Raw genomic sequence first — 25,326 nt, forward strand, 5'->3', positions numbered from 1 at the left:
ACGTTATGCACATGAGATAGTTGCGGTGGTAGAGCTAGTCGATATGAAACTTCACCAACTCGCTCTAATATTTCAAAAGGCCCGATAAAGCAAGGACTAAGTTTTCCTTTCATTCCAAAACGTCGAACACCTCTGCATGGTGAAACTTTTAAGAATACTTTGTCACCAACATTAAACTCTAGAGCACGTCGATGATGATCTGTATAACTCTTTTGTCTACTCTGAGCTTCCTTGAGTTTCTCACGAGCAATAGCAACCTTTTCATTTGTGACTTGAACGAGCTCTGGACCCTCAATAATCTTTTCTCCAACCTCCTCCCAACATATGGGAGCTTGACACTTACGCCCATACAATAATTCAAATGGTGCCATGTCAATGCTGGTTTGCCAACTATTGTTGTAGGCGAATTCTACCAAGCACAAATATTCATCCCAATGCCCCGTCCACTAGAGTGTGCATGCTCTAAGCATATCCTCCAAGGTCTGAACAGTACGCTCGGACTATCCATCAGTTTGAGGATGAAAAGCAGTGCTAAAACGTATCTTCGTTCCCCAAGCATTTTGTAAACCCTTCCAGAAACGTGACATGAAACGTGGATCTCTGTCACATACGATGGAAGACGGTGTCCCTTGAAGTCGGACAATTTCCCTTGTAAATATCTCCGATAGTTTGCTCACTGAGTACCCCTTACGAATTGGCAAGAAATGAGCAGATTTTGTGAGTCTATCAACCCCAACCCATATGGCGTCATTTTTCAAAAGAGTTTTTGGTAGCCCTGTAACAAAGTCCATCGAAATATCATCCCATTTCCAAACATGAATGTCCATAGATTGTAGTAATCCACTAGCCCGTTGATGTTCAATCTTCACTTGCTGACAAATCAAACACTAGCTAACATGTCTAGCTACATCTTCCTTCATACCACTCCACCAGAAATGTTGTTTCAGATCCCTATACATCTTTATGGATCCAGGGTGAATAGAGAATGGAGAATTATGTGCCTCATTTAACAAAGTTTCGCGAAGAGTGGAGTCATCTGGCACACACAAACGCTTCCCGCACCATATCGTCCCATTTTCATCGACCCGAAATTCAGATTGCTTACCCACCTCAAGGTTTTGCAAAATTGCCCAAAGCTCCCAATCTTGGTTTTGAGCTTCTTTTATTTGTGTAATAAGGTCAGGTTGAATTTTCAATATCGCCAAATAACCATCGGATTTACCAACGTGTAGATTAATCTCCATATGATTCAAATCTGTAAGAATGCGTGGCTGAAAAGTTAATCTCTGATACCATAACTGTAACACCCCGGCCCGGTTAGGGCTGACGTGTCACTCGATACGGTAATAATAGACATTTAAAACGTTTTCAATAAAATCTTAACCCTAATTTTATAATCGCACAACGGTTCAAAACATTCAAATTAAAATGCTCGACAAAACGACAAAAAATAAAGTTGTTTCACTCAAAAGATCTTTTGTTAAGTTCCCTTGTTTTCCAACGTCTAGCCATTTTCCTTTTACTCTCTTATCACACATTTCCCCAGTTCCCTTGAGTACCTAAAACAAATAAAGGAAACACAAAACAAAGAAACACGGCTGAGCCAAAATTTGCCCAGTAACGGAGAAAACAATAACAATAACAATAGATGATGAAGAACAATACGATACAATGAATGATCAAGAGAGAAACCAATAAAGTATGTGAGCCGGTAACAGTAACAATATGCTGAACGATCAGTTATGAGTCAGTACAATAACAATATATTTATGGAAATACCCATGTGAGCTAGTAACAGTAACAGTATGCACATTAGCTGCAGACTAATGCACCAATAATTTAAGTGAGATAAGAATGTGGGCACACACACCTAACCATCTCACTCCAGTAACAGTTTACCTAGGATCGATCCATACGCCTCTCAGTAATCAGTAAATCAATAAGTGCTCTCGTCGCACAATAATATAGAGACGCTGTGGACTAATCGTTCCGCCACAGATAGAGCACGTCAAAGGTGCCTCGATTAACGCCCTATGTCCCCATAGGTGGATAAATGCTCGGGTATTGAGGTCAAATAGAAGACACTAACAATTACCAATATCAATATAAGATTACTCAATAACAATAAGTCAATGTACAATGGTCTATTTGGAACATGCAATAATGATCGCAATAAAATATATTCTATTGCATGCATTTCAATTATCAATTTAACAATAGCAATATAACAATTTGCAATATATAATGAAACGACTTAATAAGGATGACAATGACACGATACTATGAAATGGATCAAAAACTATGATAAGACTAACAACTCAAGAAACGATATATTACGAAAACAAGGACATAATATGACGCTACCAGTGTAAGGCCACAAAACCCATACACTATGAGATCGATTAAAAACAATATTTACACTATAATTTAAATACAACAGAATCCGTACACTACGAGAACAATGAGAACAATATTAAGCTAAAAAAAAGGACCACCGAATCCGTACCTTAACCGATGAGCAAGAACACAATAAATATAAGTACTCCTTAACTGGCACGTAATCCTACAATATTTCATTGCAACTTAGATCATATTTTAGTATTCATGCATTAATTAAATATTTGGTTATGTTCACTGTATGTTTATCCATTTTCACTATAGTTAGTCAATCCGGTAGTTATGTTATAAACTTTAACTGGGATTGCCTCTCTTTCTGTCTTTGGAGGTTACCTTATTTTTTTCCCTTAACAATCATTGTTATTTATAGAGTTGTTTATTTAATACCCGGTTTGTATATTTTTACAAAAAAACAAATGAAGCACTATATTATCACCTGTGCTTGTCAGCTTTTCCAAAACCTTGTAAGGTTTGTTATAGAAAATAAAAGGAATCAATTGGCCATATGTGGAATTATGGTGTATACTAGTAGAGCCCACGACATTTTATTTATTTATTTATTTATTTATTATTATTATTATTATTTTAAACAATCAGTATGGTTCGCGAAGTGCGGTTTAAACATGTATAATTCAATTTGAAAACAAATGGATTAACAAATGATCATGGATGAAAACTGTTTTCCAAAAATTATTAACCTTGCTCCATATTTTAACCTAATAACTTTATATTTTGGATACTTCGTTCAAAACGGTAGGAACAAAACAGAGAACATAAATCAATCGCGTATTAGGCTGTTACCTTCGATGGTGGCAGATTCGTAGCGGTGGCGGTACTTAATCCGTTGCAGTGTCGGTGATGGCGAGTGGTGTTCCTGTTGCCGGCAAGTGCTGGTGGTGGATTCCAACAAGCTGCAGGGGAATGGTCGAAGCCGGAGATGAATATGGAATTATTTCCGGTGAGTCGGGTGGTGGCCAAGAGTAAAACGATTTAGGGTTATTAGATGAAGATGCCGTTCGTTCGTTGATTTAGGTTTATTAGTAATACGATTATACAAGTTGGAAGGAAGCACACACATGGAAGTTCCGTTTCCTCCGGCTTAAGAAAACGTATATTATGCATGTTTCCAAATTGACTTTTAAGAGATGGCACTAGTAGCCCTTTAACTTATACTTTTAATTATTTGATAATTTGTACATTAGACCTTTTAGTTTAGCAAAAGTTAACTTTGCTCTACAATCATTTAAAATGCTCAATTAACTTAACGGTCTTTTGGTCTTACGAGGTATTAACTCTTATAATAATCGAAATTACAGTTCGACATGCAAAATTTTATTATTTTATCGCATTCCGTTAGTCGACATCTTTACTCGGTCGGCTCTACTTATTGTCTATTCATAAATATTCGACACGTTAATAAGATATTTAATATTTTAGGGTTTTCGTATTTTCGTATGTTACAGATTTCATTCATCGACGTCTAAGAATGGCAACTTTGTTTTCGGTAGGATCAGTTTTGCCATTCAAAAGTAGATGGCGGCGCAGCTTGTTGTCCGCTTACTTGTCTCTCTGTTGTAATTGGATCCTTTTGTTATAAATGTGAATTTATTAATTGAAAATAAAAATAAAATCATTTTGGCTCTTCAAAACTGTCTGATCATCTTGAAAGAAGTTTGAAGCGGTAACGGTCCTTTGTCCTGTTCTATTACGGCCGAAGGCAAATTTTGGTACAAGAGCATATACACGCAACACTCGACCATCTTGAACGGTTAAATTGATTGATACAATGGATCCAATTTATACAAACTTGAAACGCACAGACTATCAGCGACTTTGGTTAGATCGCTTCCCACCCCTACGACTTACCTAGTTTTACAGTTAGATCCTGAGCCCGGCTGGAAAGCTGCAAATAGTAAATGGGTTTTCTAAACCATCTATAAATAAAATATGAAAAAATTTGATAAGTTACATGTCATATGCTCATACCTTATATCTAAATGATGAACTATATTCTATATCAATAAAGTCGTAAAACTTTTCATGAACTTTGTGATTGTATAATTAAATATGTTAGAGATTTCAGTTCTGTTTAATTTTATTCGTTAAAGAGTATTGTTTACATCGAAGTAGAAGGCAACGGAACTGATTGCACAGAATATGCTAGACAATCCACTGATTCCAAAATATCTTAATGTTTTAAACTTTTGGTACAACGATCAAATCTAATCCTAACTATTAATTGATTTCCAAATCTGCATTCTTGATTGAATGGTTGCTAACTATTATGGTATAGAACAGATCCGTGTAAAAAGACTATCTGAAGATATGTCATTTCATTGATTCGTTCAATCAATTTGTTTGGACTTACTCATTGCCAACATCAAAATCTAACCAAGCATTACTATTTATATTTCCACACTACCTTCTTAATTCTTATATTGAAATAAAAATCGTTCATCATGTACACACGTCCACCACCTCCCTATCTCTTGCCTGCCACATCTGCTCCAAAAAACCCCATTGCCCACATTAAAGCAGCTTACAGTGTATCCAGACACCAACAAATTAGAGGCGCGCGCTTACGCGACTACTTCCAACAATCAATATATTTGTTAACCAAATCAGATGGCGGACCTCCAAGATGGTTTTCGCCGTTGGAATGTGGATCCCGCCTCAACAATTCCCCTCTCCTACTTACTTTACCTGGTCTGTTACTTTTTCCACAACTGATAAATGTTATATGTTTTCCCTTCGACTCGGTCAGCGCAAATGTTTTCCAAAAGAATACGATGAAATGTAATTTTTTTTTCTCCAGGAATCGATGGTAATGGGCATGCACTCATGATGCATTATGAAAGGCTAGGACAGTAAGCACTTTTCTTTTGGATTTGTGTTTTTTGCACTTGTTTTCTTGGCCTTCAATGAAAATACTATCACATATAACCATTCTTTTGCACCCTCAGTTTTTATTTTTCGGGCGTAGCGATTGACTGGTGTATTTCTAACCTTTGTTTTAAGAAAGTAATGAATTTTATCGGGATTTCTTGGTGATTTATGATTCCCTTTTGCTTGTTAATTTGAAGGATTTTTGACATATGGTGCCTTCATATTCCTACAACAGACCGAACATCTTTTGCAGGTCACTTTCTCTTCCCTATATATTTATACAAATATACAATATTGAAATCAGAGCATTCTCATCCAGTCCTTAAAATTTTGTGATAGGAGTTTGTAAATTATAGGGTAAAGTTTTGAGTGATTGTGAGTGCAAATTACAGGGTGGAGAGAGAAAAGATAGTGATTTTTGTAAATTTACGAAAGAGTTAGTATTTTTTTGTAAATTATAGGGTGAAAAGAGAAAACTGTAATGATTAAAGTACAAAAAATTATTATTTAATTAAACAAAACAAAAAAATATAGTTTTTTTAATGTAATTATAAAGATGGAGATAAGGGATCGGTTGCGAATGCTGTCAGTACCGTCAAGAAAGCTCCAAGTCCTCAAATAGAGCCCATATAAAAACACTCACGGAGTCTCTACGGCTCTATCCCAATCCTCAACTCCAAAGTATGCAATATATGAGATTTTGTTTAATTCACTCATACATTAGAGCAGTCACATCCATCCCGTTTTTCGTCTCTATCTACATATTTTAACTAAAAACACGATTTTTTTTCTCTAAATTGGTTCATATTATAAATACATCTTAAGAAAACATACTTATTTTATTTTTCTTTTTCCTACACACTCATATAATTATATAAAATGATATATAAACAAATATCCTCTGTATATAAAGAATTACTATTAATCTCTGCTATATATTTTAGAGTATGTGAAATACCTCATACCACAAATTATAGGAAAATTAAAGTAATTAAGCGCCCGTATTTGAGCCGGGTTCACTATTCACCTCATATTTCATATATTTTTAGTGGCTGCGAGTAAATAAAGTTATCACATATATATATATATATATATATATATATATATATATATATATATAGCAAGGATCCTAAAATAACCCTTAGAAAATTGAGAACTTTGAAAACTATTTTGAGCCATTTAAAAACCTCTAAAAATATATTTAAAAAATTATAAAACAAAAAAATAACAAAAATTTTAAAAATTAAAAAAAACCAAAATTCTTATATTTTATTTCAGTTTCATAAAAAACACCAAAAAATAATTGATGCGTATTATACCTATACAGATATGTATAATTTCATTTAATCTCTAGTTACGTAATGTACACATATATGCATTATCATTTACCTTAAATTATACATATGTGTATAAAAAAACATGTGTACATATATATACATATTATACATCTATATTATATATAAACGAAACCCCTAAAATCCTACATGTCGCGATATGGTCGCTCCCCCCTTTTATGGAAGCCACCAGATTGCTTAATTTTTAAATGGAGACCTCTCATTGATTTAACCCAAGTTAATGGATATGGGTCTTAATAAAACCAAATAGATTTTAAACAGGTTATAATATCTCATTAAATTAAAAATTAATCTTACCAATTATTTGATATGAAAAATCCTATAAAATAGGGATATACTAAAATTTAATATCCAATTTAAAAAGAAAAAGATATTATTTATAATTAATAAACATATTATTTATAATTAATAAACAATTTTATAGCAAAAAACATAAGCGGGTCATGGGTCAATAAATCCAGATAGCTTTTAAACGGGTTATAAATATATCATTTATTTATGAAACCATTTCATCATCAAACCCTAAGTATATTATTAACTTTCTTACAATAAAGAAAATTAAAATCCAAAAAAATAAATATTAAAAAACGAAAAATGTAAAACAACCATTCTCTTAAGCCATCAGATTGCTTTATTTGTAAATGAAGGTTTCTCACGTATTTGATCCGAAATCACGGGTAAAGGTCTCAACAACCCCAGATAGCTCTTAAACGGGTTATAACATCTCATTATATTAAAAATTAATCTCATAAAATATTTGATATGAAAATTCTACAAAATAGGAATATATTAAATATTAATATCCTATTTTATTTAAAAAAAGTTATTATTTATAATTAAAAAAAATTTTATAATAAAGAAAATAAATGGGTAATGGGTATCACCAAACTCAGATAGCTTTTAAACCGGATTATAACATATCATTTATTTGTGAAACTATTTTATCATCAAACCTCAAGTATATTAATTATTAACTTTCTTACAATAAATAAAATTAAAATCCAAATATACATATATAAATATTAAAAACAAATAATGTAAAACAACCCCCGTAATACGGGGGATAAAATCTAGTTATATATAAACGAAACCCCTAAAATCCTACGTGTTGATCGATGTTGAAAGGTTAATCAAAAGCATTTATAAATTACCTTCACTAGCAAGGGCAAGTAAGGTGTCGATTTCACAGGGAATCAGTGGAAAGTGTTAATCAAGTTCAATTCTTAATAACTAATTATACTAGGCAGACAAATGATGTCAAGCGGTTTAAAAGATTAGTTTAAAAGAAACGACTATTAAATTGTTTTTATAAACAATTATGAAAAGGGTAACCAATCTTCAGGTTTCAGGTTTTGAAGTAAATTAGATTGATGATTAAACATATTGAATTTATAACCTTTGTTTGAAGCAATAAACCAATAGGCTAAATGTTTGACTATTTTGATCGTTAGAAATTAATCCAATTGATTGATACGGCTAAACAATAATCTACTTGATTGTTAATCTTAGACAATGATGAATCACTCAGTATTATGGTTAAGGATACTAGGCCAATGACACTAAGAACTCAATCCTAATTGTTGATGAACAAATTCAATAACTAATAAACTGCAAATCTCATTGCTTACCCAAAAATACTTTTAAGCACAAAAACAAAATCCAAAAGTTAGGTTTAAAGCACCAACAATCTAATAAACAACTTAACCCTACACCCGGAGATGGTTGGGAGTGGATTAGCCTAGCATTTGCATCTTGAATGGCTTATTTGATTCTTGAATGGATGATGGCATGGAGGATTATGATGATTGAGATGTGTTAGAATGGTGGAGAATGGCCCCAAAAGCGCCCAAATATGTTAGGGTATGAAGCATAGCCGTCCTAGTGTTGAACCGGGCTTAAAATAGTCAACAAAAACCTAAAAATCGCGTTTTTCCGCCCAGGCCACCGTAGCCTACGGTCTCCCCACCGTAAGCTACGGTGAGACCGTAGCCTACGGTCATCTGACTCTGCTTTACGGTGACAGCCCCCCAGCACTCTTTTGCCCATAACTTCTTCGTTATAGCTCTGTTTTACGCACCGTTTTCGGCCACGTCTTCTTCTTCAAATTCTATATCATTCCAAGCAATAAAATATTCATTTACATTCCATATCATATGTTCCAATTTAGCTCCTTTAAGCCCCTGTAAGCTCCACTCACCTGTAAACTTAAAACTACTCAAAGTAATTGTGTCCAAGACATATAAACATATAAAATACACGATATAACTTACTTAACACACATTATTTCACTCACACATCACGTGTCGTGATGTGGTCACTCCCCCTTTTATGGAAGCCACCAGATTGTTTATTTTTTAAATGGAGGCCTCTCATTGATTTAACCCAAATTCATGGGTATGGGTCTTACCAAAACCAGATAGCTTTTAAACGGGTTATAACATCTCATTAAATTAAAAATTAATCTTACCAATTATTTGATATGAAAATCCTATAAAATAAGGATATACTAAAATTTAATATCCAATTTAAAAAGAAAACGATATTATTTATAATTAATAAACAATTAAAAATTAATATCCTATTTTATTTAAATATATACATATATATTATTTATAATTAAGAAACAATTTTATAATAAAGAAAATAACCGGGTAATGGGTATCACCAAACCCAGATAATTTTTAAACCGGATTATAATATATCATTTATTTGTTAAACCATTTCATCATCAAACTTCAAGTGTATTAATTATTAACTTTCTTACAATAAATAAAATTAAAATCCAAATATACATATATAAATATTAAAAACGAATAATTAAAAACAACCCCCGTAATACGGGGGATAAAATCAAGTATATGTATAATTTTAACTAACCCGAGAATTTTTTTTCTGTTTTTTTTTTTCAAACCGGGATGATAAATAAGAATTTTGGTTTTTTACTTTTTTTATTTTTGTGTTTTACTTTTGTTTTATAATTTTTTTTTATTTTTGGGTTTTTTCTTGTTCAGAATGATTCTCATAGTTCTCAATTTTAAAAAAGTTTTCACATGATCATGATCATGATCAAAAAGTTATCCCCCGTATTACAGGGGTTGTTTTAAATTATTCGTTTTTAATATTTATATATATATATATTTGGATTTTAATTTTATTTATTGTAAGAAAAATAATAATTAATATACTTGAGGTTTGAGGATAAACTGGTTTCACAAATAAATGATATGTTATAATTCAGTTTAAAAGATATCTGGGTTTGGGATACCCATTACCCGTTTATTTTCTTTACTATAAAATTGTATCTTAATTATAAATAATATCATTTTTTAAATAAAATAAGATATTAATTTTTAGTATATCCCTATTTTATAGAATTTTCATATCAAATATTTGATGAGATTAATTTTTAATATAATTGGATGTTATAACCCGTTTAAGAGCTATCTGAGTTTGGTGAGACCTTTACACGTGAATTCGGGTCAAATGCTTGAGAAGCCTTTATTTACAAATAAAGCAATCTGATGGCTTGAGAGAATAGTTGTTTTACATTTTTCTTTTTTTAATATTTATTTTTTGGATTTTAATTTTTTTATTGTAAAAAAGTTAATAATATATACTTAGGGTTTGATGTGAAAAGGTTTCATAAATAAATGATATGTTATAACCCGTTTAAAAGCTATCTGGATTTGGTGACCCATGATTCGCTTATGTTTTTTACTATAAAATTGTTTATTAATTATAAATAATGTCTTTTTCTTTTTAAATTGGATATTAAATTTTACTATATCCCTATTTTATAGGATTTTCTTATCAAATAGTTGGTAAGATCAACTTTTAATTTTATGAGATGTTATAACCCGTTTAAGAGCTATCTAATTTTGGTAAGACCCATATTCATGAATTTGGGTTAAATCAATGAGAGGCCTCCATTTAAAAAACAAACAATCTGGTGGCTTCCATAAAAGGAGGGAGCGACCACATTGCGACACGTAATATTTTAGGAGTTTCATTTATATATATTATAGATATATACATATGTATATATATATATGTACATATGTATATACATATATATACATGTATATGCATATACATAAGTATATACATGTATATATAACCCGTTTAAAAGCTATCTGGATTTGGTGACCCATGGCCCGCTTATTAAATGGATATGAAAATTATTTGATATGAAAATTCTAAAATTTTTTGATATGAAAATCCTATAAAATAAGGATACACTAAAATTTAATATCCAATTTAAAAAGATAAATATATTCTTTATAATTAATAAACAATTTTATAGTAAAAAAACATAAGCGGGCCATAGGTCACCAAATCCAGATAGCTTTTAAACGGGTTATAACGTATCATTTATTTATGAAAACATTTCATCATCAAACCTTAAGTATACTATTAAATTTCTTACAATAAACAAAATTAAAATCCAAAAAATAAACATTAAAAAACAAAAAATATTAAACAAACATTTTCTCAAGCCATCATACTGCTTTATTTGTAAATGAACGTTTCTCGCATACTTGACCCGAATTCACGGGTAAAGGTCTCACTAAACCCAGATATCTCTTAAATGGGTTATAACATCTTATTATATTAAAAATTAATCTCATAAAATATTTGATACGAAAATCCTATAAAACAGGGATATACTAAAAATTAATATCCTATTTTATTTAAAAAAAGATATTATTTATAATTAAGAAACAATTTTATAATAAAGAAAATAAACGGGTAATGGGTATCACCAAACCCTGATAACTTTTAAACCGGATTACAACATATCATTTATTTGTGAAACAATTTAATCATCAAACCTCAAGTATATTAATTATTAACTTTCTTACAATAAATAAAATTAAAATCCAAATATACATATATAAATAATTAAATATTAAAAACAAATAATGTAAAACTACCTTCGTAATATGGGGGATAAAATATCGTACACACACACACACACACGAAACCTTTAAAAGCTCTTTAGTTGCTCCTCACCTTCTCTCAAGCCACCAAATTGCTTTATTTGTAAATGGAGATTTTTCATGCATTTGACTACAGGCGTGTCTCACCAAACCCAGATAGGTTTTAAATGGGCTATAACATCTCATTAAAATAAAAATTAATCTTACCAAATATTTAATATGAAAATCCTTAAAATATGGATATACTAAAAATTAATATTTGATTTTTTTTAAAAAGATATTATTTATAATTAAAAACAATTCTATAGTAAAAAATAAGCGGTTCATGGGTTTTACCAAACCCAGATAGCTTTTAAACCGAGTTATAACATCTCATGTATTTGTGGAACTTTTTTATCATCAAAGCATAATTATATTATTAACTTCCTTATGATTAACAAAATTAAAATCCAAAAAAATATATAAATATTAGAAACTAATAATGTGAATAACCCCTATAATACGGGGATAAAAGCTAGTGTGTGTGTGCTCGTTAGAGAATCAGATGCGGGTGTTTCAAAGAAAATAGAACAAATTATAAAGATAAATATGGATTTTTGTTAAATTATATGATTTCTATTGTGAATGCTTTAAAATTTAAATTTGGTAATATATCTATCCTAACAATATAAAGTATTTTGAAAGGGTGTTGTAAGAATTTTTTATTTTAAAACTTTTACAGGTTTTTATTTACATAGTGGAATACGTAATGCATTCACTTTTAAGTTATAAAAACTTCATAAGGAGTAAAATTAACTTTTGCACATTCACGTAACTATTAGTTCCACTCAACTTTTAATTAATCGCTATCATATTTTCAATCTAAATAGTAACCTCTATCATCGTACTAATTTTGAAAGTAATTCTCAATATTACAATAATCATCTATAACACGATTGTAACATTAAGGGTGATTCATTTGAGTTGTTGTCACGATTACAAGAACGCCCATTAACACATGAAAAAAATATGTTTTACGGCCTTCAAAAGATCCGTTAAATTTTGATTAAATGAGATTCCTTGTGTAATCGTTGATTCCATTCAATTTACAAACCAAACACTCATTTTTCATTCCCTCACAATGATGCAATCCATTCTGTCTGTCATTACTACATACAAAGTGCTAGCTTGAGTTTCGGGTTGTCCTACTCTTTTGTGTGTTTTTTTTCATAGGTGTCAATGTTGTTTACTCTCTAGGTGGTTCGTGGTTTGTTTATAGCCATTTTTCTGTTCACTTCTACTACTAATATATAATTTATGATACTTGCAATTTTATATTGTGAAAATAAAAATTTTTTTAGCAAGGATCTCGTTGAGGACCGTCTCTCTATATTATATGATTGAGGGTTCATGCTTGCCCTTACCTCAACCTTCTCTACCCGGCTCCATGAGCGGATTTTATTGGTTATGTTTCAATGAAAAACATGTCAGACCTCCTTTGTTGCTAGTGATGCCCAGGAGGTTATGTGTTGTAATTCTATTGATTTTTCCTATTTTAAATAAATTTTTGTAAAGCATGTCTATTTTATAATCTTCTCTATATATAAGATATATATTCTAGTTGAGACAATATGTTAAATAATTTCTCTTTGCCCCTCTTTTGGAGTAGATCTTGTGAAGCTGGTCGAAAGAACAGTTAGATCTGAAAGTAGCCAGTTACCTAGCAGACCCATATATATAGTTGGTGAATCCATGGGTGCGTGCCTTGCACTGGCTGTTGCTGCCCGCACCCAAAAAATTGATCTTGTTTTAGTTTTGGCTAATCCAGGTAAAAAGATTGTTTATGTTCTATTTCTTTTTTTATGATTATGGCTTATACATGTTGGTGAAATTTGTTGATAATCATATCATATTTATCAATTTGCTTCATAAAGTTACAAGTTTCGACAAGTCTCAATTGCGGCCTTTGATACCCATTTTGAAAGCTATACCCAATCAGCTTCTTCATAGTCTTCCTTATCTGCGGAGCATAATGACAGGTTATGTAATAATGTTACTCTTTTCTTAAAATAACAATGTAGGATTGGTGAAGGCTTCAATAGTCTTCATTCTAGAAGAGTATAGTATACATATATAAATAGCATTAGTAGTTTGCACTATATGTGCAGGTGTGCCTTCAAGAATGATAATGGCTGCTACAGATAAAGGACTTACTTTCCAACAAAAAGTCAAAAATTTCTCGGAGGATGTTGCAGCATGGTTCTCCTACGTATCGGTGAGCATCTAATTAAAGAGAGATTTCAAATTTGTGCCCATGTGGTTAATGGCGGGAGCAGGTTGCATCCCTCCTGAAAAATTTGAACAGGTTAAGTCCTTGTGGTTTTGGGCAGAATCATATGCATTCCTCCATCAACATTTCGTCTAAATTGGGGCATGCCCTTTCTCTCTTCGTCTTCACCACCACTAACCTCTACCACCACTTTCATCTCCATCATTGCGAGCCACCACCACCCCCTCATCTCCGCTATTGCCGACCACCACTACCTTCATATCCACCATCATCGCCCTCTTCGTCTTCACCATGTCCTTCATCAATCATCACCACCACCATCGCCCCAAACACCGTTGCCGCTGCAAAGCCCCTCAATTATCTCCATCGCGACCGACACAAACACTCTCCACTACCATCACTGTAACCTTTAATCAACCCAAACAATCGAATTAAACAACCTTCAATCGACCCAAATGAGCTTTGATCTAAACTGTCTTTAGTCAAACTGAATTTGAAAAGATTTAAGTACCAAGATTGTGAGTACAAGAAAAATGACAGCCACAGTCAAACTGATACGTCCCATGTTCGAGGGTCCGACCTGCCCATGCAAAATCCGCTCATCAAAGAACCCGTGCAGTCAAGGCCCAAACGAGTTATCAAATTGCCAGCTAAGTTGCTTGATTAAGGAAAGAATATTTGGTTACGTGATTGAAGGAGAAGACTTTTTATAATAGGCAATCTTTATTTGTGGTTAAGTTTATTTCCTTGACTTTTTATAATTTTAGAAGATTTGCACATCTTCTTGATTCTTGTATTTAAACTTTCGTTTGTGGGTTTAGAAGATCATGCAATTTGAAATACTAAGTTTCTGTTTCTTTCCTCTCTGCAATTCTTTACCTTTTTCTTGGAGATCGCGGTTCGTCTCGAATAGAACCGTATCATTGGTGCTTTCATTCGTTCAATCATGCTCCAAAGAAAGATACCCTCGTTATTGAGTCTTTGGAAGAAGCAATGGTTACCTTAGCCACCACCCTCACCACCAATTCCCAGGAACAATAAGCCAAACTTGATAACCTCATGGCCCAATTTGCTTAACACACCAAGCTAATCGTAACCGCCAAACCAGCCTTCACCGTCCTTCACTCTAAAGCCACCCGAAACACCACCACACCAATACGATATCCGTCCACCCAAAATTATCTTGGCCACTTTTGACGGTTCATACCCATTGGATTGGCTTTTTGAAGCAGACCAATATTTCATCTTTTTTAAAATTCCACCACAAGATCGCCTTACTATGGTCCTATGTAGCTTAACCGGTGATGCATTAAGTTGGTATAAGTACCTACACAATAACGGATTGTTGACCACATGGGAAGCCTTCACCCACTTGCTCGAAATCCGCTTCGGTCCATCTTCTTATGACAACCATCAGACTGATCTTTTCAAGCTTCGCCAAATCTTGATAGTCACTGCTTATGTCACCGAATTTGAACGGCTAAGTAATTGTGTCATTGGCCTACCACCAGAAGCATTGCTTAATTGTTTTTTGTATGGCTTCTGCAAGGATATTCAAAAAGAAATGGCCATCTTAAAACCTACCTCTCCTGCCCTTGCTGTTGGAATAGCCAAATTACTTGAGGATAAGCTCAACGACAACCGTTTTTATACTAAACCAAATCCTCCTTTTCGTACCTCTCCTACTGTTTCCTTATCACCAATTCCCTCCACCAAAACTCCTAAACCATTCAACTCAAACACCTCCACACCATTATTACCGACACCCAAAGTCACGAACACAACCTTGCCTCTCAACCAGCTATCTCATGAGGCTATTCAACAACAAAAAGCCGCTGGGTTATGTTTTCACTGCCCAGAGAAGTATCATCCCGGCCATAAATGCAACCCTCCTCAATTTCATCTCATAATCGACAACGACGAACCTTACCAACCACCGCCACTAATTGATCTAGGGGAGAATCCACCTTCACAAGTCAAGCAACCAGCTAATTTGCATTCGGACTCTATGAATAGCAACCAATTCCTTTCCTTGTCACCTGCTGCTCTACTTGGGTTGGCATCTCAGAAAGCATTACGGGTTACAGGTTTCATAGCGGGCCATCCGGTAACAATCTTTATAGATTCGGGCAGTGCACACAACATAGTCCAACCCCGCGTGGCAGCGTTTCTTAATTTGCATATCAATCTGGTCACTTCCTTCACAGTAATGGTCAGTAACGGAGAATTGATTCATTGCAAAGGATTTTGCCCCCAGGTTACCATCCTGCTAGCTAAATGCCCATTTCAAATTCCATTGTTTGTGCTTCCCACTGAAGGTGTCGATATTGTTCTTGGAGTCGCATGGCTTAGTTCGTTGGGTCAAATTACAACCGACTTCTCAGTTCCGTCTACTACTTTCGATCACCAACGTCAAATAATCACACTTATGAGTGAACCATTATCATGTGCTGCTACTTCTGGTACTATACAACACCTTATCAAAAAAGATGCCATTGCATCCATGCACACCCTAATATTTAATCACCGACCTTCTTCTGAAGTGGGTGTCATGCCCAGCCACCCCAATCCACAGATTCAACAACTATTACATACCTATTCCCACATCTTCCAAAAACCATCCACCTTACCCCCACCTCGCCAACAAGACCACCATATTCATTTGCAACCCATTAATGTACGCCCATACTGATATCCCCATTACCAGAAAGAAATCATGTTTACACTCATTAAGGAAATGCTTACCGATAGGGTGATAAAACCGAGTACATGCCTATATTCATCTCCTGTTTAACTAGTTCGAAAAAAAAGATGGCACTTGGCATTTTTGTGTTGACTGTAGAGCTCTAATGCCTTTACCGTCCGCAATCATTTTCCAATACCAACCGTGGATGAGTTACTTGATGAACTCCACGGCGCTCAGAATTTTTCTAAATTGGACCTGAGATCCGGGTATCACCAGATTAGAGTAGCTCTAGATGATATCCATAAGATGTCTTTCCGCACGACCGACGGACACTACGAGTTTCTCGTTATGCCATTCGGGTTATCGAATGCACCATCCACTTTTCAAGCGGCCATGAATGATATTTTTCGTCATGATTTACGACGATTTGTTTTGGTATTTTTTTGATGATATATTGCTCTATAGTAAGTCTCCGTTGCAACATATTGAACATCTTAAACAGGTTTTTCAAACCCTCTCTGCACGCCAATTTTATGCCAAATTATCTAAATCTGTGTTTTGAGTCATAGATGTTGCTTATCTTGGACACATAATTTCAAAAGCGGGCGTTTCTACGGATCCGGAAAAGTTTTCGGCTATCCAAAAGTGGCCTCGACCGCTATCACAACAGCCCTACGTGGATTTTTGGGGCTCACCGGGTACTACCGATGGTTCATGAAACATTATGCACACCTTGCTAGCCCCCTTACGGATTTGCTACAAGCCAATCGGAAGTTTGTATGGACTGATGAGGCCCAACAAGCAATTGAAAAACTGAAAAAAGCCATGACTTCGCTTCCTATCTTAACCTTACCTAATTTTTTCTTGGTTTTTGATGTTACTAAGATGCTTCGGACTAAGGAGTTGGAGCCGTTTTATCCCAGCAGGATAAACCCATAGCCTTCTTTAGTAAAAAGCTGAATTCCAAAATGAAGGCTGCCTCAACCTATATTCGTGAGTTGTTCGCTATTACGGAAGCAATCAAGCGATGCAGACACTACTTATTGGATTGGCGGTTCCATGTTTTTACGGATCATCACAGTCTCCGCCACCTTTTAACACAAGTTACTGACACACTGGAACACCACAAATGGGCTAGCAAACTCCTTGGTTATGAGGTTTACAATAAACCCTGGAAAGAAAATAAGGGGACCGATGCCTTGAGTCGGATCGAAGAGCCACAATTTCTCATATTTTCTGTTCCATATTTTCCTTGGTTGCATGAAATGAGAGACCACTATACTTCAAATGAAGAGGGCCGTAATTTCATAAGGCGCATATCTGATTGTCCCGAGCAGAATTCATCGTTAAGGGTGTACGATGGGTTGGTTTACCAAAATGATAAGCTTCTTATACCTAACCTCCCATCTTTACGCATGAAGTTGTTGCAAATGTTTCATTCTAGTACCTTAGGGGGTCATTCTGGAATCACATGCACTATAAAGAGAATTAATGCGTCATTTGCATGGTCTAATCTTAGGCCAGAAGTCACTTAAAGATTGCATCGTGTGCCAACAAACTAAGTACTCCACACAAAAACCATATGGCCTACTTCAGCCCTTACTAATTCCGAATCAAGTTTGGGAAGAGATATCAATGGATTTTATCACCAATTTACCCCCATCTAATGGAAAAATAGCCATTTGGGTCATCGTTGATCGCTTGTCCAAGTTTGCTCATTTTATAGTTTTACCATCATATTACACAACCCACTCATTAGCAAAAATCTTCCTTGATCAAGTTTATAAGCTCGATGGCCTTCCTAAATCAATCCTTTTGGATAGAGATCCAATTTTCCTTAGCAAGTTTTGGACAGAATTGTTTCATTCCATGGGTACCACACTCTTACACTCAAGTGCCTACCATCCACAAACGGATGGCCAGGCGGAGGTCGTTAATAGAACATTGGAAGGCTATTTACGTTTTTTTACATGTGATGAACCTCGCTGTTGGACAAACCATTTATACCTTGCGGAGTTTTGGTATAACGCCACCCATCATAGCGCTATAGGTATGACGCCTTTCAAAGCGCTTTACGGTCGACCACCACCTTCCTTACCAAGCTATAACATGCATGGTTCTCATTCAATGTCTCTTGATGACACCTTGGTCGAACATGATAGGGTGTTGGGTCACCTTAAATTGACTCTCCAGAAAACACGTCAACGGATGACTAAACAAGCCAACAAGCATCGCCAAGACAAAGAGTTTGATGTGGGTGATTTTGTCTTGCTCCGAATTTAACAATATTGGCAAAAATCTGTCGCCAATAGGGGCATTGAGAAACTAACCCGCCACTACTACGGCCCTTTCAAAATACTTGAACGAATCAGTAAAGTCACGTATCATTTAGAGCTTCCTGTTGGTGCCCGTATCCACCCAGTATTCCATGTTTCTCTATTTCGAGGTTGTTACAGAGAAGGTAACCGAGACTTTATTCCATTGCCACCAGACCTACAATCACAGGCGCAAGTGGAGAAATCCACTAGCCTTGAGGACAATGCCGTTTCTGAAGAGCAGGCTATTGATACGTCCCATGTCCGAGGGTCCGACCCGCCCATGCAAAATCCGCTCCTTGATGAACCCGTGCAGTCAAGGCCCAAACGAGTTGTCAAATTGCCAGCTAAGTTGCTTGATTAAGGAAAGAATATTTGGTTACGTGATTGAAGGAGAAGACTTTTTATAATAGGCAATCTTTATTTATGGTTAAGTTTATTTCCTTGACTTTTTATAATTTTAGAAGATTTGCACATCTTCTCGATTCTTGTATTTAAACTTTCATTTGTGGGTTTTGAAGATTATGCAATTTGAAATACTAAGTTTCTGTTTCTTTCCTCTCTGCAATTCTTTACCTTTTTCTTGGAGATCGCGGTTCATCTCAAATAGAACCATATCACAAACTAACCAAACCACCAGCCCCAAATCAAAGCATCGACCATCGATTATTGTGTGTTTATGTGTGAATTCTTTAGTAACACATTTTCAAAATTTTCTGTGGTCGGAAAACGGTGTTCTTCGTGGACTAGTGGTGGTGGTGTGTGTGTATGTGTGTGTTTGTGGTGGTGGTGTTGTTGAAGATGTAGCTGGGTTGAATGACAGGGATGCAAAATGCATGCTTGAATACCACTGTGACACAACTGGATTGACATAAAAGGGCATAAAAGTCTTTTCAGAGGATCTTTGACGGAAAATAGATGGAGGGGCTCATAATGATCCCGCCCTAAAACCACAAGAAGTCAACCGGTTCAAAATTTTTAGAAGGGCGCAACCTGCTCTTGCAACCAAACCACACGGACGCAAGTAGCAATTATCTCTTAATTAAATAACAAAGTATTACAACAAAGAAAGTAGTACATTACACTAAGTATTACAACAGAAATTGTAATAGCACAATAAAATCGTGCCAAGATATAGTCTAGCTAAAAAGTCATTCCACAGCCCACGCATGAATCCTTCATAGCCGTTTAAACTAGCGTTCGTGAGCGTAATATAAGAGTTAGAATTATCTTCAATAAATACCATTATTAACTAGCTGTAGGCACTGCATTTGATTTTTAATATTCTCAGGGGTTGGCTGATTTGTTAACTGTTGAGATAATTATTTGGAAGTTAAAGATGGTAGCATCTGCATACGAGTACTCCAACACACACATTGGTAGTGTTTCAGCTAAGACACTCATACTCTTCAGGTTCCACCTCTTTGAACCTTTCTAGTTTAATCCATTTTGCTTATGCAGATTTGTACACGTAGAAAGTAACTTGGAATAACACCAAACACAGTTTTTTCCTTCCTCATAAGAACAAACAAGTCAACCCATTGTGCATTTGTAATCATTGTTTCTTGACATGAAATTAGGTTGGCGTTTTGAATTCAATTAGGTACCCGTCCATTGGTTTTTGTGATTAATGTTTTCAAAACACGTACTCTTTGTTCTTATTCCTTTGTTTTTTTGTGTGCCTGATCTGATACATGGAATGTAAAAATGTAGTTGTAACGTACTTCATTTCTACAGTGGGAGGGATCGAGTATTGCTAAGTCTAGTAGAAGGACAAAAGCTCTGTAAAATTCTACCAAAATGTCAAATGCGCATGTTTAATGATTGCGGTCATGCCCTCTTCCTGGTAAGCTTTATATACAGAGAATGTAACATATTCATGCCGTCCTATATAGATTAGACTTCAAGATTTCAGTCACACAACTTCATCGTTCTACAATATACTATTTATAATCATATGATACCATGCACATGTAACAGGAAGAAGATGTTGATTTGGTAACAGTTATTGAGGATGCTGGTTTTTATCATCGTGCAATCGTCGTGCCACCATGCCCTCTTGAAAGGAGAAAAGTTGTTGACTTATCCAGGTAACTTAATTGAACTACATGAAGCTCTATCTCAACTACTAGAACTAACATGCAAATTCTTATTTGTTTTTCTTGTATAAGATGGACAGATGTGGTTGCTTCTCCTGTGTTGCTCTCAACTTTTGAAAATGAGAAGATCGTGAGGGGTCTTGATGGAATTCCTACTGAGGGACCCGTTTTATTTGTTGGTAACCACAATATGCTAGGACTAGATGCGATTCCATTGGTCCGTCACTTAATAATTGAGCGAAATATAAACGTTAGGCCATTATCACATCCGATGTTTATGAAGTTTAAACAAGTAAAAGCCCCTACATATGATTTTCTCCAAGCTGTCGGTGTAGTTCCTGTCTCAGCATCTAATATGCACCAACTCTTCTCAGTGAAGTCCCATGTCCTGTTGTATCCAGGAGGTGTGCGCGAAGCTCTTCATAGAAAGGTAAGACTTAATGATATCTTCCTGACTTCCTGTTGCTTTCCACATCCATGATCCTGAAATGGGTAGCCTGATTATTCACCGAAAGCCACAAGCATCAAGTATCTCTGCAAGATATGATCTTCTAAAGTTACGTAACCATTCAAAAGTTGTCTAATTGTAATCTATTTAGGGTGAGGAGTAAAAGTTATTTTGGCCTAAACAAGCTGAGTTTGTTAGAATGGCTGCTAAATTTGGAGCCAAAATAGTCCCTTTTGGTGTGGTTGGCGGAGATGATTTTACTCAAGTGAGCCTAACACTGTCTTGTTCTTAAAACCTCATGAGTTATAGTCTTTTAGCAGCGATATTAAATATATAACTGCCAATTACTTGCTTTCTTATAAATTTCGATTCGAGTGTAACGTTGAACTTTTCGTTTGTCCCCTACTTCATAGTTGGTATTTGATCATGATGATCAAATGAAGATTCCTTTCTTAAAGGCTTGCATAGAAGAACTGACAAACCAACTTGTGAAGCTAAGGTATGTAGTGCATGTAGTATGGTTTTATTTATCTTAGTAACATGAATTAAGGCGTGTGATGATAGGACCGATGCAGAAGGAGAGGTCGCAAATCAAGGCATCCATGTGCCGGGACTGCTACCAAAAGTTCCAGGGAGGTACTATTATTTATTCGGAAAGCCGATTGACACACAAGGTATGTACATTAATTTTGGTTTTTTGTCCAATGGCATGTCTAATTCTGCCATCTGTTGGATTTTAAACATTCTGTCTAAATCTTGTATAGTTTATTCAAGTACCGAGCCTTTAAATAGAGGGGATTACAACTGAAACAAACAGAAAGAACTGGGCGCGTTAGTTTCACAGAATTCGTAGGAATTCAAAGGAATTGGAATTAAAATCTCATGACATGGCGTGCTCGTTACGTTAAAATTGGAATCTTAATTCTATTTTGTGTGTTCGGTTGTCAAGGAATTGGAATTGAAATTTGAATTCAATTCTTTCAAATTCCTTTAAATAAAGGGATTCTAAATTCTTCCAAAATGTGGAGGATTTCAAATGAATTTGTTAGTATCTTTTCTCGAGTTTTTTTTTTTTTTTAACGAGAACAATGAACAAAACATTTTAGTTTTTTTACTTTTTTAGTTTTTGATTTATATTTTGAGTTATGGATTTTTTTTTATTATTTTTGAATATTTTTTGAGTGGTTTTTGATCTTAATAGAAAACCCTTAAAAATGTTCAAAAAAATAATAAAAAAATCATAACGCAATAAAAAAAAAAACTAATGTGTTTCCGCTGTTATCCTCGTTAAAAAAAAATATCTTAATTCCAATTCATTTGTCAAACGAACACATCAAGAATGAAATTGGATTTCAATTTCTATTGTAATGTTCAGATTGCGAATCCAATTCCTTCCGATTTCAAATCCTATGCAAATTCCATTCCATTATGTGAAACCAACGTATCCTAAGCGTTTAAACAAAAGGAATCTTTGTATAATTAACTTCACGTTATTTTAATTAGCTGGCTCTTACAACATATAAATTATATGAGTTGAGTTATTCTATAAAGCCCAACTTAGAAATATGAAAAATCATAATTAATTGACAGGTGTTAAGTATAGACTAAAGGTAAAATGGTATAAAAGTAAATACATATTTTCTCTCTTCACATTTATGTTACATGTTAATTTCCCTATTATTTTAAAACGTCTATAACTTTTTCATATGATATTTAAAAAAATCACCATAATAACAAGCGTTTTTTTGTCTTTAATATGAGTATGATTTTGTTACACAAAAATTAAAAACAAAAATTACGTCATTGTGTCTTTTTGCTTACCATTGTATCGTCTTTCGTAATTGTGTCTTTCTGTTTGTCATTGTGTTTTTCCATTGTTGTGTCTTTCAACTTATCATTGTGTTTTTTTTTAAATATTAATAACACCGTTGTGTAATAATAATAAAAATGCCAACAAATTATCTAATACATAAAACACAATGATGAATACATATTACACAATAACCTGAAACGTAAAACACTATTACCTTAAATGTAGAAACAATTTTGAATACGTATAACATAGTGACCAAAACATAAAACACAATAATAACTACATATTACACATGACTTGAACATAATACTATTTTTCTCAAATTAAATGAATGCTACATGTCAATTCCGAATAAAAGACAATGAACGTATTACACAATGACTAAAACACGATGATAAGTAAACCAAACTCTATAACACAATGCATAGAAAAACCTAATTAAAACACAATGAACAACCAAATAACATAATATAGAAAACCCGCTAACTTTTTTTTTAATTTTTATACAACAATATGATATTCATATTAAAGATAAAAAACGCTTGTTATTATGGTGGAATTTTTTTTTTAAATGTCGTATGGAAAGTTGTTGACGTTTTAAAATTATGGGGGAGTTGACATGTGTCTTGCATGTGAGAGAGAAAGTCATCATGAGTGGGTTATCCCTTAATGCCCTTCTCATCCGTTTTTATTTTTAAATTAATCTCCACCATACAAAGCTAAGATCAATAAATTAGATTCCTCCTCACTCTTGTACTTTGTATGTTATCTTATCCATAGATATATTTCCATATCCATAGATATATTTCCAGGTTTAAGATTTTATTAGCAGTATATATTTCATATATATAACTTTTAGTTTAGTGGATAATTTGTATTGCTATTAGGGATGGAACATGAATTGAGAGACAAGGAGAAAGCAGAAGAAGTGTATTCACAAGTGAAGTGTGAGGTTGAAAAATGCGTTGCTTATCTGCTAAGGAAGAGAGAAGAGGATCCCTACAAGAATATTATAGATCGGTTGATGTATCAAGCCACTCATGGTGATAATTTGGATTCTCAGGTCGCAACCTTCCATTTGACTAAATCACACCCGAATTAATTCATTACGTACTGTTTTATTTTTAATGCTTTTGTTTATTTTGTACTAGTTTAAATCACGTGTTACATACGAACGGAAAATATATAAAACTTTATATATATATATATATATATATATGTGTGTGTGTGTGAGAGAGAGTGTGTGTGTGTGTGTGTGTTTATATGCATTTTGAAGAAGTGTAAACGTCAGACAATCTAGCATTATTATTCTTATTATAAGGTATAACATTGTTGTTTTAATTAAAAGAATCCAACACACAGAAACAAAGAGAGAAAAATAACGATCTAGAACATAATTCTATGTTATACTACATATTTTTAACTTACACCATGAAACAAAAAAGATAATATTAAAACTTCATTATCTACTGAAGTTATATGTTGTAAACTATGAAGCGTAAACATGTAGATGTTGTAACATAAGTTTTTGTGTTATAAAAACTATTTTTATTGAAATTATAAAACATTTAAGTAGACAACATAAAGAATGCTAAAAATATGAATATAATAATTAGATATAATTATAATTTTTGTTAAACCGCACGTTTGATAAAGCAACAATATAATTCAAACCTCGTGACTTAAAACACTATTTCAATCCAAACATCCATACATCTAGTCTAAACGTTCATATATAATATCCCAATATCCAAAAAAAAATAAAAATAAAATAGCAAAGTCTCAAAGTTTTAAAAAATAAAAATGAAAACAATTAATTGTCTTTATTACTCAATAAATGATGATTATAACAATTTATTTTGAAAACTTCTTCAACTTAGAAGTTAATGTTTAAAATTAATGTTCAAATTAACATGTGAAAATTATATAAATGAAAATTGATGAGTTGGAAGCCTATATGGACATGCTAGTTAAATGTCAAGTGAAAACCTTGTATTGCGTTAATAGTATAGTAAGATTTTGTCAAGTCAATTCATTAAACATTGTTATTTGCTTTGGTTTAGGCCCGTTAAGGGTTTTGTTAAATTCGGAACCATTAGGGTTTGGACACCTAACCCT

General features: G+C 33.8%; 1 protein-coding gene and 1 pseudogene across 1 annotated transcript; one reads left to right on the plus strand and one right to left on the minus strand.

Annotated features, from left to right (window-relative positions):
* Nucleotides 1-887: 887 nt before the first annotated feature.
* LOC143548280 (uncharacterized) lies at nt 888-1,244 on the minus strand. Its single transcript, XM_077039489.1, has one exon. It carries the CDS (start codon nt 1,242-1,244, stop codon nt 888-890), a length of 357 nt encoding a protein of 118 aa, XP_076895604.1.
* Nucleotides 1,245-4,856: 3,612 nt separating this feature from the next.
* LOC143548288 (phytyl ester synthase 2, chloroplastic-like) lies at nt 4,857-24,310 on the plus strand (annotated as a pseudogene).
* The last annotated feature ends 1,016 nt before the right edge of the window (nt 24,311-25,326 follow it).

Source organism: Bidens hawaiensis, unplaced genomic scaffold, assembly GCF_021521415.1.
Source record: "Bidens hawaiensis isolate Kalapana, Puna unplaced genomic scaffold, B.hawaiensis_p1.1 tig00000935_1, whole genome shotgun sequence".
Lineage (NCBI taxonomy): Eukaryota > Viridiplantae > Streptophyta > Magnoliopsida > Asterales > Asteraceae > Bidens > Bidens hawaiensis.

Excerpts from the sequence above, each read along its gene's own strand:
- LOC143548280 (XM_077039489.1), bottom strand. The coding sequence starts at position 1,244 with ATGGAGATTAATCTACACGTTGGTAAATCCGATGGTTATTTGGCGATA.